Source organism: Maylandia zebra, linkage group LG9 (assembly GCF_041146795.1).
Source record: "Maylandia zebra isolate NMK-2024a linkage group LG9, Mzebra_GT3a, whole genome shotgun sequence".
In the NCBI taxonomy this organism is placed as follows: domain Eukaryota; kingdom Metazoa; phylum Chordata; class Actinopteri; order Cichliformes; family Cichlidae; genus Maylandia; species Maylandia zebra.
The window spans coordinates 2,202,422-2,214,604 of record NC_135175.1 but is presented as its reverse complement, the minus strand read 5'-3'; the positions used below and the strand labels follow the sequence as shown (position 1 = coordinate 2,214,604).

The 12,183-nt window shown below is 40.5% G+C and overlaps 1 protein-coding gene across 2 annotated transcripts in view; it reads left to right on the top strand.

Moving 5' to 3' along the window:
- plppr5b (phospholipid phosphatase related 5b) overlaps positions 1–12,183 on the top strand; it is a 115,296-nt gene that overhangs the window by 79,420 nt on the left and 23,693 nt on the right. For both annotated transcript variants that reach the window (XM_076887886.1, XM_004572899.5), the window contains exons 4-5: positions 8,467–8,643; positions 10,163–10,297. In XM_076887886.1, the coding sequence (XP_076744001.1) occupies positions 8,467–8,643; positions 10,163–10,297 (312 nt within the window). The remainder of the gene's footprint in view (positions 1–8,466; positions 8,644–10,162; positions 10,298–12,183) is intronic.

Sequence of the window (12,183 nt, the reverse complement as noted above, 5' to 3'; positions counted from 1 at the left end):
TCACAGTACAATAATATTGAATGGGTTGCATTGTTGTATTTTGTCATGTTTCTCAGGTCTTTGTCTGAATTTCTACGAACATTATTGCTAAGGATTGTCTTATTGCATTGGAGTCACACTGGGTTAAATATGTACACTTGGGTTTTAAGGGGTATTTATTATTTTCTTCTTTTTTTTGGGTTGTATGGAAGCCCCAAACGCAATTTCATTGTTCTTGACAATGACAATAAATAAATAAATACTAAATAAATACTAAATACTTGTTTACAGGCTGTCGGCCGCTGTTTTTTTTCCTTTTACTTACTTCCGAAAAGAAAACGTAATTTCTGCTGTTCAATAGGCTTCTAAACAAATTTAAACTTTTTAAAATTATGCAAAATTGCAAAACGCTCAGCTGTGTCTCTAATCAAACTTCTGTAACTTAGCGCTGCTTCACTTCAGCAGCATCAGGTTATGTTCATATGTTGATTAATGGTTTTCTTTTGTTTTTGATCTACTGCAGAAAATTTTTATAAATCCCAGGCCAGGAAAATCGGCTTCATGTTTTTCTGTGTTTTATCCTCAGTTACTTTGACACAAAGGCCTCTGCTGTGATGCTCACACTTTTGATAAAGTCTCACAAGTGTCAGCTTTCGTTTTTATAGATATAAAAATATGGAAATGTACTGATGCATGATCTGAATTATAATATTTCTGACTGTCTGAGGCAAAAAGAAGACATTGGTCCATACACCTGAAAGTCCTGAAAACACATTGTGAATTCTGTCTCGAGTCTACGGATGTATCCGTGTATTTCCACGGTGCTGCGCTGAGCGAACAGCTCCTGAAGCATTTGAAGTGTTGGAATGTGGAAATTTCAACATTGCTTGAAAAAACTGCCAGCTAGCAACGTCCCTCTCACTGGTAGGCTAAGTTATTTTTAGCCAATTGCAAGCTGAATCTGGTAGTCGGGGTTGTTAGCTAACATACCATCATTAAGAAGCAGTATAATTAATGTGTATGCGAGCTAATTTGCGATGTGCACCGCTGGCCCGGCCATTTATTTTTTAATGCACCTTCTCAGTGTCACGATCCTGGGTCTTATGACCCAGTGTTTTGAGTTTTAGTTCTTTTGATGTTTATAGTATGTTTAAGCTTATTAGGTTTCCTATGTTCATTTGCTTATTAGCTCCCCCTTGTGTTTTCAACCCCTGTGAAGTCTCCCTTGCCCTTCGTGTGTTTCATGTCTGTTGTCTTATGTTGTCATGTCTGCCTCTCATGTTTCCTGTTTTATTTTGAAGAGATCTCGTGTTTTTATATTATGGATTATGTTTTGAGTCCTTTGTTGTACTGTTTCTTGTTTCCCTAGATTTCAGTTATGGTTATCATAGGTTTAGTTCTTTGGCTTTGTAATATGGCTTCCCTGTGTTCAATGTTGTGTCTACTGTGACCTTTTGTACCATGTTTCTGGTCCCTATGTTCTGTCTTCTCAGTTGCTGTTAAGTTTGCATGTTTAGAGTTCAGTCTGTGTGTTTCCTGCTTTACTTTGAAGGTCCATGTCACATGTCAGTGTCTCTAGTTTTGCTTCCCTTGTCTCGTCCAGCCTGATTTCTCCCAGCTGTGCTCTCCTTCTGTGTCTCATTCCCTCGTTATCCCTCTGTGTATTTAAGCCCTGTGTTTCTCTTTGTCAGTGTCGTAGTCTCCCTCATGGCTGCGTTTCCCTGTGTGTCAGTTTATCCATGCCCCAGTTTAGTTTTGTTATATTTTTGTGCCATTCTGCAATAAAGCAGCTTTTTGAGTTTTATTCCTGCGTGGTAAGTTTTGTGTTTGGGTCCTTCTCCTGCCTGTACACAGCCGAAACATGACACTCAGAGTAATTCACTGCGTGTCGTGCCCAGGGCTAGACTGGGACAAAACATCGGCCCGGGCATTTTGACTAGAGACCGGCCCCCCAGGTATTAAAGCCATAAAGCCTTTGAATGAAAACAAACGCTGTGGTGACAGTGATGTACAGTCTTGTTGGTATATGTATGATTTCTATATATATTACATCAGATAAAAACTTTGGTTGTAAGATTCAGATAATTATTTATTAAAACCTAGACATTTTAAATGAGAATAAGAAAGTATGTCTTTGTGCCCCCCCCCTCCCTGTTAATGCCCTACCTGGCCCCCTGGCTAAACTTTGCTAGACCCGCCCCTGCACAGTTACCAGCTGTCAGCTACCTAAAAAAGGATCATGGTGTTATTTGTCTCTCAGAAACAGTTCATAACTTCCCTTCAACTCATTCATGTCACCTAAAAGGTAAACCTGTTTCTCCATCACCTGTTCAGCTCTGATGATTCAGTAAGGACATCTCCTGGTTTCATCTTCATGTTTCCCTCTCACCACATATCCAAACCAACATCATGACCAGCAGCTTTACAGCTGTGGCTCCAGCAAACATCAGCTGATACTAGAAATTAATATTAAATAAATTCTAACAACAGCTGATCAAGCTTAAACGTGCTGCTGTTGTTTAGCGCGACCTGCACTGTTTTCCTCTTTCTGGCGCAAAGTGGGCGATAAACAAACAAGAGAGACGATCAGCTGATCACTGATCAGTTTCATGATTGAAGAAGAAACTGGAGAGGGAGAGAGAGAGAATGAGAGGAGAAGCAGCTGACAGCGTAACGACAGAATAACTCCAGCTTTGTGTCTTTTTCCATTGTAGCTGAAGTCTGAGACAAACTATGTTCCTTTTCAGCTCAATACGAAATGCGTAATATTTTCTCTGAACGCGGGACGATTCCGCTTTTTACGGGACGGTTGGCAACTCTACGAACTACCCAATCAATCAACTACCCAATATTGAATCAATGTTGAACGCTGACATTGATTCGATGCCAAATTTTCAAACACTGTTAATGTTGAAACAGTGTCAGATTCTGATATTGAATCACTGCACCCTTGGTTACTATTGCAACAACAATAACGTCATGATTAAAAATCAGTACTTAACAGGTATTTGTATCAATACTAAACGGCTGCAAATTACAATCAATACTTAAACCTGCAAAAAAGACATGTGTATGATCCACAAATAGGAAACCATTATATGCTGATGTCCATAATAATATCCATATAATATGAAGCATCTGGCATTATGTAATAATAAAAAAAATGACAGACATCTCTGTATCAATAACAAAGTAATTTATTATATTTAAAAAAGCTTCTTTGTTACATGTATTGGTTACAGGACACTTTTTTTTTAAGCTTACTCTGGGATCGAGCTGGATATCAGGCATTCTGCACCCCCCCCCCAACCTGCTGAGTCAGGTCATCTAGGACACAAACAAACAAAAAGAAGAAGAACAATAGGCCAAGTTAGATCTTAAATATGAATAACCTCTTGTCAATTGTCTTCAGCAGGGAGAAAGCATCTAAACTACTAGGCTGATTTATATGAAAGTCACAAGGCAGAAATCAGCTGACTGCTGCCTCACTTTGATTCTCAAAGAGCCATTAGCTGAAAGGCTCAAAGCCTAATTTTCTAGAGATCAAATGAATAAACCAAACTATTTGCAGTGAAATGCATTTCTATTCCTATTTATTGGATCTTCCAACGATAGCCTGCTGTTGTATATTCAAGCAGAACATACAGGAGAAGGCCATTTTTATGCAGTTTAACCGAATTTGATAATCTCTAAAGTTCTGGGTTACAAATTTCCCAGAACCTTTAAGAACTTACCATTGCTTTATTCACCTCCGGTCATTGCAGTTCATCTCATCTATGTTAAAAGGCTAATCCAGAGGCAATACCCCAGCATCAACAGGTTCAGTGCTGCAGGATTAACCAAAGGCTCTGAACTCTTCACGGAGGGTCCCGACTTCTCTGATCAGCTCTGTTATCATGATTATACGTTTTTGGAAGGCTGAATCTGTTCAAAAGAACAATAACACAAAGAATACTGGCTTGTGATAAACTGGATAAGCATTGTGATGAGAAAAACAACTATATCCATAAGTGATGGCTTCACATTTTGCATTCAGGTTTAAGTAGTTCAATCTGTTAAAACTGTTTACAATTTAGCCTTTTAACATACAAATGAAATCCTATATAAAATCTCAAAGTAGAATATTTTAGAATTTGCCTCAGACTCTCCGGAATCTAAAAAAGCTAAATATGATATTTAATAGCATAAATTAGTGTTTTGAAGTTAAGATTACAATGAAATTGTAATGCAGCTCATTGTTTCAAAGCATACCGTCGTTAGAGAAGGCACTGAACGCAGACTACAGGGAGTGCAGGATTATTAGGCAAATGAGTGTTTTGTCCACATCATCCTCTTCATGCATGTTGTCTTACTCCAAGCTGTATAGGCTCGAAAGCCTACTACCAATTAAGCATATTAGGTGATGTGCATCTCTGTAATGAGAAGGGGTGTGGTCTAATGACATCAACACCATATATCAGGTGTGCATAATTATTAGGCAACGTCCTTTCCTTTGGCAAAATGGGTCAAAAGAAGGACTTGACAGGCTCAGAAAAGTCAAAAATAGTGAGATATCTTGCAGAGGGATGCAGCAGTCTCAAAATTGCAAAGCTTCTGAAGCGTGATCATCGAACAATCAAGCGTTTCATTCAAAATAGTCAACAGGGTTGCAAGAAGCGTGTGGAAAAACCAAGGCGCAAAATAACTGCCCATGAACTGAGAAAAGTCAAGCGTGCAGCTGCCAAGATGCCACTTGCCACCAGTTTGGCCATATTTCAGAGCTGCAACATCACTGGAGTGCCCAAAAGCACAAGGTGTGCAATACTCAGAGACATGGCCAAGGTAAGAAAGGCTGAAAGACGACCACCACTGAACAAGACACACAAGCTGAAACGTCAAGACTGGGCCAAGAAATATCTCAGGACTGGTTTTTCTAAGGTTTTATGGACTGATGAAATGAGAGTGAGTCTTGATGGGCCAGATGGATGGGCCCGTGGCTGGATTGGTAAAGGGCAGAGAGCTCCAGTCCAACTCAGACGCCAGCAAGGTGGAGGTGGAGTACTGGTTTGGGCTGGTATCATCAAAGATGAGCTTGTGGGGCCTTTTCGGGTTGAGGATGGAGTCAAGCTCAACTCCCAGTCCTACTGCCAGTTTCTGGAAGACACCTTCTTCAAGCAGTGGTACAGGAAGAAGTCTGCATCCTTCAAGAAAAACATGATTTTCATGCAGAACAATGCTCCATCACACGCGTCCAAGTACTCCACAGCGTGGCTGGCAAGAAAGGGTATAAAAGAAGAAAAACTAATGACATGGCCTCCTTGTTCACCTGATCTGAACCCCATTGAGAACCTGTGGTCCATCATCAAATGTGAGATTTACAAGGAGGGAAAACAGTACACCTCTCTGAACAGTGTCTGGGAGGCTGTGGTTGCTGCTGCACGCAATGTTGATGGTGAACAGATCAAAACACTGACAGAATCCATGGATGGCAGGCTTTTGAGTGTCCTTGCAAAGAAAGGTGGCTATATTGGTGGCTGATTTGTTTTTGTTTTGTTTTTGAATGTCAGAAATGTATATTTGTGAATGTGGAGATGTTATATTGGTTTCACTGGTAAAAATAAATAATTGAAATGGGTATATATTTGTTTTTTGTTAAGTTGCCTAATAATTATGCACAGTAATAGTCACCTGCACACAGATATCCCCCTAAAATAGCTAAAACTAAAAACAAACTAAAGACTACTTCCAAGAACATTCAGCTTTGATATTAATGAGTTTTTTGGGTTCATTGAGAACATGGTTGTTGTTCAATAATGAAATTATTCCTCAAAAATACAACTTGCCTGATAATTCTGTACTCCCTGTATTTGCTGGGGAGGTTGCATAGCTGTGTAGGTTGGCGAAAGGAGCCGGTAGCTGGCCAAGGCATCAGGATGTTTACTAGTAGTGGGTTGGGGGGCAGACTGCAGAGTGGTGGAGGCTGTTTAGAAAAAAAACATAAAATTAAAGATTACATACAACTCGTCTACAAAGGTTCCTGTTCTCACACACACATATATACACACACACACACTAAACATTACATTATTACGTGGTACTTTCACACATGGTGCCTGGGGAAACCTTTTATTGTGGAGGTTGCTCATCATCAGAGTCTGTAACTGACTCTGATGATGAGCAACCTCCAAAATAAAAGGTTTGAAAGGTCTGAAAGAAAACAAAACAAAACATTAGTATTGAACTGCATTGTGTTTTTTGCTTATTTTGCCTTAAGTTATAGTAAAATTTACAACATCACACAAAAATGGTTAAAAACTAACAATAATTTGAAGACACTGATCTGAATTGAGAAAATGAAAAAAAAAAAGCACAATGTCAATAAAAAGAGGAAAAACATGATATTCTAGATAAGTTCCAGGTAGGGTATGACATGAAAATGTTTTCTTTGTTCAGCGTTGGTATTTATGCTTTGAAATTTATGTGAAATTTATGCTTTTCTCCTTCTGTTTAAGTCAGCTTTAGTAATATCATACATACGTCAACCTTCAAATAACGAATAACTAAAAATAAACATCAGTTCAATGTCTCCTTGCTATCTGGGTAACCTTATGAATAAAATAAAGTTCACTATCAGTAACATCATAGCACCACCCAGCTGTATAGAAACTCCGTCATGCTAGCTAGTACGGAGTACGAGTTATTGTAACTGACTGTAAAAAGTCAGCACAACGAAAATAAACTCCACCTAAACTTGGTTTATATCTGACCCAGATAGACTGCAGGTCATAACTTCTTACCTGAAGTTCAGTTCACCTGACACTCGGACCTCGGGTGTCTCCTCCTCCTGCCTCCCCCTCCTGCCTCCCCTTCCCTCATCCACCTGCTGGCCTCTGTGGAAGCTCCGCCATAGCCACCACCAAACAACTGACTTATTTTTACACATCTGCCAACGTCTGGCCAATCCATCACCTTTCATTGTTTATACTGTTAGTAAAAAAAAAAAAAAAAAATCATCGGCCCATAAAAACGAAAAATCACCATCGGCCCACCAGGCAAATGCCCAGCTATGGTCTTGCCATCACTGCCATCAGTTAACCCTTCGTGTGCCAGCTGTGGCACGTGTGCCCAGGGTTGCTGACCCCTGAGTTACACTATGAAGCAAGGCAAGTCTGAGGGGGTCCAACCCTGTACTAATGAAGTGGTAGAGAGTACAGAGGGCCTGGTGGCGCCAGTGTCCGGCAGCCTCGCCTCTGTCAATGCGCCCCAGGGTGGCTGCCATCACCAGTGTGTGAATGTGTGTGTGAATGGGTGGATGACTGGTTGTGTTTGGGGTCCTTAGGGACTAGTAAAGCGCTATACAAATACAGGCCATTTACCATTTACATATCTGTACATAGCATTTTATGTTTGGGGGGCTATGTGGGGCTGCATGGCATCAACGCATTAGCGTGGTTAGCTCGTTAGCGCCGTGCAGCCCCTCGCACAGGGTGATCTGCGGTAATTGGCTAATGGAGATTTGCCGCGTTAATGCGATTATGGCGTGAACCTAATTTTAACGAGATTAACGCTGACAGCACTAACATAAGCATAAAAGTGTACTGAACAATCACACAAAAGCTGCCTTGGCTGGTTGTCGACCTAGCTTTCAAAGAAGATCCAGGATGGCAGTAAATAACAGGATGGATGCAAACAGCTCGTGATTCACTTTCAACTTCCATCCATCCATTCTTCATTTTGAGCAAATATTTACCTACAGACAACTTTAAAAGTAAAGAATCTGATTTAGTATTCTTTTTATTAAGTTTGTTTTCAAATACTGACAGAAATATAAACTTTTTTGTTCTGTAGTTTCTTTGTTGTAAATAAATCTCATGGAACGCCTGTTTATTTCCCCTTAATGGTACTACATCTGTCAGAAAAAATGCATTTGTAGGTTTTAAATAAATTATGTTGTTTGTGCCCATGAAAAACTTGCCAAATCTTCTGTGGCAATGCCAAACACCTGATACTGCTATTGACTCGTTTTGAGTTTCTCCTAGCCAACTTGCCATAAATCCTGATTGAAGAATAGGATGCCACGTGAGTGTTTCTTCCACATACTACTCAGGCTTTTGTTTGTTAAATGGATAGATTGTTAAATTGCCAGTATGACTTGTTTCTTCAGACTTCAATCAGCTAATCCAATAAACAACATCAAACAAGAGTCAGTAACAGAATAAGCTGTTTGGCATTGGCAGATTTGGCAAGTTTTTCATGGGTGCAGCACACATACTCAACCACCCACTAAGAGGAAATATACAGGCTTTCCCACAAGTATGCTTTACTGTGGAAAAAAAAGTTCTTACAAGAAAGAAATGATCAACCAAATACAAACTTCCATACTTTTTGTTCCATGTTTAGCTGCATTTTGGGATAATATAGAATGGAGTGAAGCCAGTGATGTTACAAGACATTTCTGATGATTTAATGCTTGCTTCTCTCTGTCCTTGTATGTCTCTTTCCCTGCAGATGTATGTGACGTATACCGTGCAGGCAAAAGGCACTCGTCTGGCTAAGCCAGTGTTGTCTCTCGGGCTAATGTGTCTGGCCTTCCTCACTGGTTTGAACCGTGTGGCTGAATACCGCAACCACTGGTCAGATGTCATCGCTGGCTTTATCATTGGCACTGCCATTGCCACTTTCCTGGTGAGACTCATACCCAAAGCTCATGTGTACTGTAAACTGATTGAAATAACTGATTTAAGAAAGTTTTTTATTACTCCTCAGCCATAAAAGGCTGATTGGAGTTTGTGAATGCAATAAAAATAAATAACTAGTCTGTCAAATGGAATAAAGTCTGTTCCTTCAAATATATTTAATTCCTTTACAACTCCAATCTGGAAAGTTAAACATATTAGTGTTTGTAGTATATCAGGGTTGTTTCAAATGGGTGTACATTTGTGTGGGATTAATGGAGACTCCGTCATTTTTAGAAACTTCCACCATGCTGTCAGAAAGGAGCTGATATATAACAAATTTCCCACATGTGGGACTTATAAAGGTTTATCTTACCTTAGGTTTCTCTTACATTGATGCTTTTAAAGCATACATGTTGTTTGATGCTTGAGCTAATGAATGGTAGGTCAGAAAGCCCACACACATGGACCAGTACCTCCTCTTTGACTCCCACCACCCTCTGGAACACTACCTTTCAGTAATCAGGACCCTACACCACCGGGCAGAACATGTTCCCTCTAAGCCTGAAGGGAAGAAGAAGAAGGAATGTAAAGGAAACTCTTAAAACATGCGGTTATCCTAACTGGGCTTTTATCAAGTCAGCAAAGAGGCACAGAAAAGAAGATCAGACACCAGTGAGGGAGGATAAGAAAGACAAACGCAACAACATTGTCATCCCCTATGTAGCCGGTGTATCAGAAAAAAGGAGAGTTTTCTCCAAGCACGAGGTACTCCGAGGTACATCAGACCCAGCAACACACTCAGACACAAACTGGTTCATCCCAAAGACAAAACTCCTAAACACAAACTTAACAACATAGTATATGCTGTGCAGTGCACTGAGGAATGCTCAGACCTCTACATTGGAGAGACCAAACAGCCACTTCACAAGCGCATGGCACAACATAGAAGAGCCATCTCCACGGGTAGACTCGGCAGTCCATCTGCATCTAAAGGTCAAAGGACACTCTTTCGAGGATGCCAATGTTCACATTTTGGACAGAGAGGACAGATGGTTTGAAAGAGGAGTGAAAGAAGCATCTATGTCCACTGTGAGCGACCATCTTTGAACAGAGACGGTGGTTTACGACACCAACTGTCTGCCATCATTGGCATCGTTGGGGAATAAGTGTGGAGAACAGCCAAACACAAGATCACCCTGGAGGAAAACTCCCCTCCAGCAATCCTGCCCCCTGGAAAATGGTTCAGGTCCTGGGGACACACCGCCACAGAACAGGGGTAATACCTGAGGCTCAGTGGAGACAGCAACCTGGGATGCAGGACTCTCTGAAGCAGGGAATGGAACTAGCATAGGCATGGTGGACCATTACTTTTCTTAAAAGATGCACAGAAAAGAAGACCAGACACCAACTGGGGAGGATCAGAAAGACGAACGCAACAACTATATATTTTGTTGGTACTGTGTGTATGTGCCACATTGGCCATAGAACCATACTAATTTAAAGATGTGTTATATTTGCGCTTGTAGGTGGTGTGTGTGGTCCATAACTTCAAAGGGAAGTTACTACTGAGCGAGGAGTCACTAGTGGAGCAGCGGCCCAATATAGCCATGTTAAACATTGGCCAAGGGGAGAGTCCGCTGGAGAAGTACATCACCTCACAGGTTGGTACTGCCCAACAGAGCACACTGCTAAAATACTTCATCACAATTTCACACTTTAAGAAATTGAAGCTAGTTGTTTAAAAAAAGAAATAAGTTTATAAATCAATGGACAGGAATAAATGTTGGTGTCTTAGTTAAAGACTTGTGTGATCAAGAAATATTACCTCCGAAGTCAAACATCAGCCTCAAATGGGGAAAGGAGAAGTTTAATATGCTAAGGTAACCTTAAGAGTTGTAAAAACTGTCAAGACACAATGTTGGATTATACAAACGCTATAAAAATCTAAAGAGTTAGGCTGTGTGACTTTTAAAGATACCACTTAGATAAAGTCAGGAACTTAAATACAATCATATATGACACCCTGGGTAAATGCTGAACATCAAATCAAGCATGTGTGTTAGATTTTAAATACAGTGATAATGGGACTAGTGTCTTCAACCATCATTGGTAGAACGTTGGAATGTGTGCAAAAGCTGATGCATTTAAATCCACTGTATCTGATGTATGTATTAGTGTAGAAAACATATTTGACTCAGTCTGCATACCAAGCAAAAATACAAGTCATGTGGAGCATGATTCCAATGTTAGGACACTTTGATCTAACTTCTACTACAGTGTTCTGGATCGTACAGTGCCGTGAAAAGTCCCGTAGCTGATCACACATGTTTCAGATCACCAAAGAAATGTATAATATTATACAAAGATAACACAGGTAAATGCAAAAAGCAGTTTGTACAACTGGCCTATATGAAAAAGCACCCCCCCCCCCCCCCCCCCCTAAAATTAATAACTGGTTGTGTCACTGATGCATATCAAGCAATTTTCACTTTTTCACGTAGAGTCTCATAGGCTTGCATACCTGAGCTTCTTTCCATGAATAAATCAATCATCATTTAAAAACATTTTGTATTTACAAAATGTATTTGCATTAAAATAATGCAAACAACATTCTGGCAGCAATGTTTCATCCTATATTGATCTGCCATTTCCATAAGAAATAAATTAATGAAGGAGACAGAATCTAAAAATCTCCACTGAAACTCAGACTGTTGATTTGGTACATCTGGTCTGCTTAATAAGAGTTAAATGTGACATGAGAGGAGTCATCTACAATCACTCTGCAGAGTAAATGCATCAAAGTATCAAATGAAAAACATGTTATGCTGCTAACAGTCAGTACACTGTAGTGCAACAGGTCACAGTCACCGATTGGGTGAATTCTGTGTGGGTTCGTGGTGCATCAGGCTGCACCAACTGACAGTAAATTTTAATCAGGATGACACAGCTCAAGTGGAAACTATTCCATGAAGTGTGTTACGGGAGCCATCAGAGGCTCTACAGGTTCCTCTTCCCTCTCCACAGTATGGACAACCTTGTGTCACCCCCACATGCAGCACATATACCATATTTCCCTGTCTGTCGTCCACACACCTCCATACATTGTCCCATCAACTTATTAAACCCTGGCCAATCTATTCCCAGAAACAGGGCAAGCGTTTGGGAGCTAGCAGCAGCCTCAATTCTGTGCTTTCTGCCCTTGTACTTCATTTCCACTGGTACTACAGGATATCAGTGAACATCCCCAATGTACACACTTAATATCCACCTACAAATGCCCCTACCAAAGACCCTCTGGGAACCAGGTTCTGTTGACTCAGGGATTGCCTTTACCACCTTGTATTCTTTCTTGAACGCTGGATATCTCTCCTGGATCAAGGGAAGATATCTGAGACCTGGAGACCTGCACCACCTGGCCATCCTGCATGAGCGGGCACTTATTTCCCTTCTACAGCCACACCACTAATCATACCTCACTGCCATGATGCCCATGTTGAAAATCCTGATTAACCATACATAAATGAGTAAAGTTGCGACATTACATAAT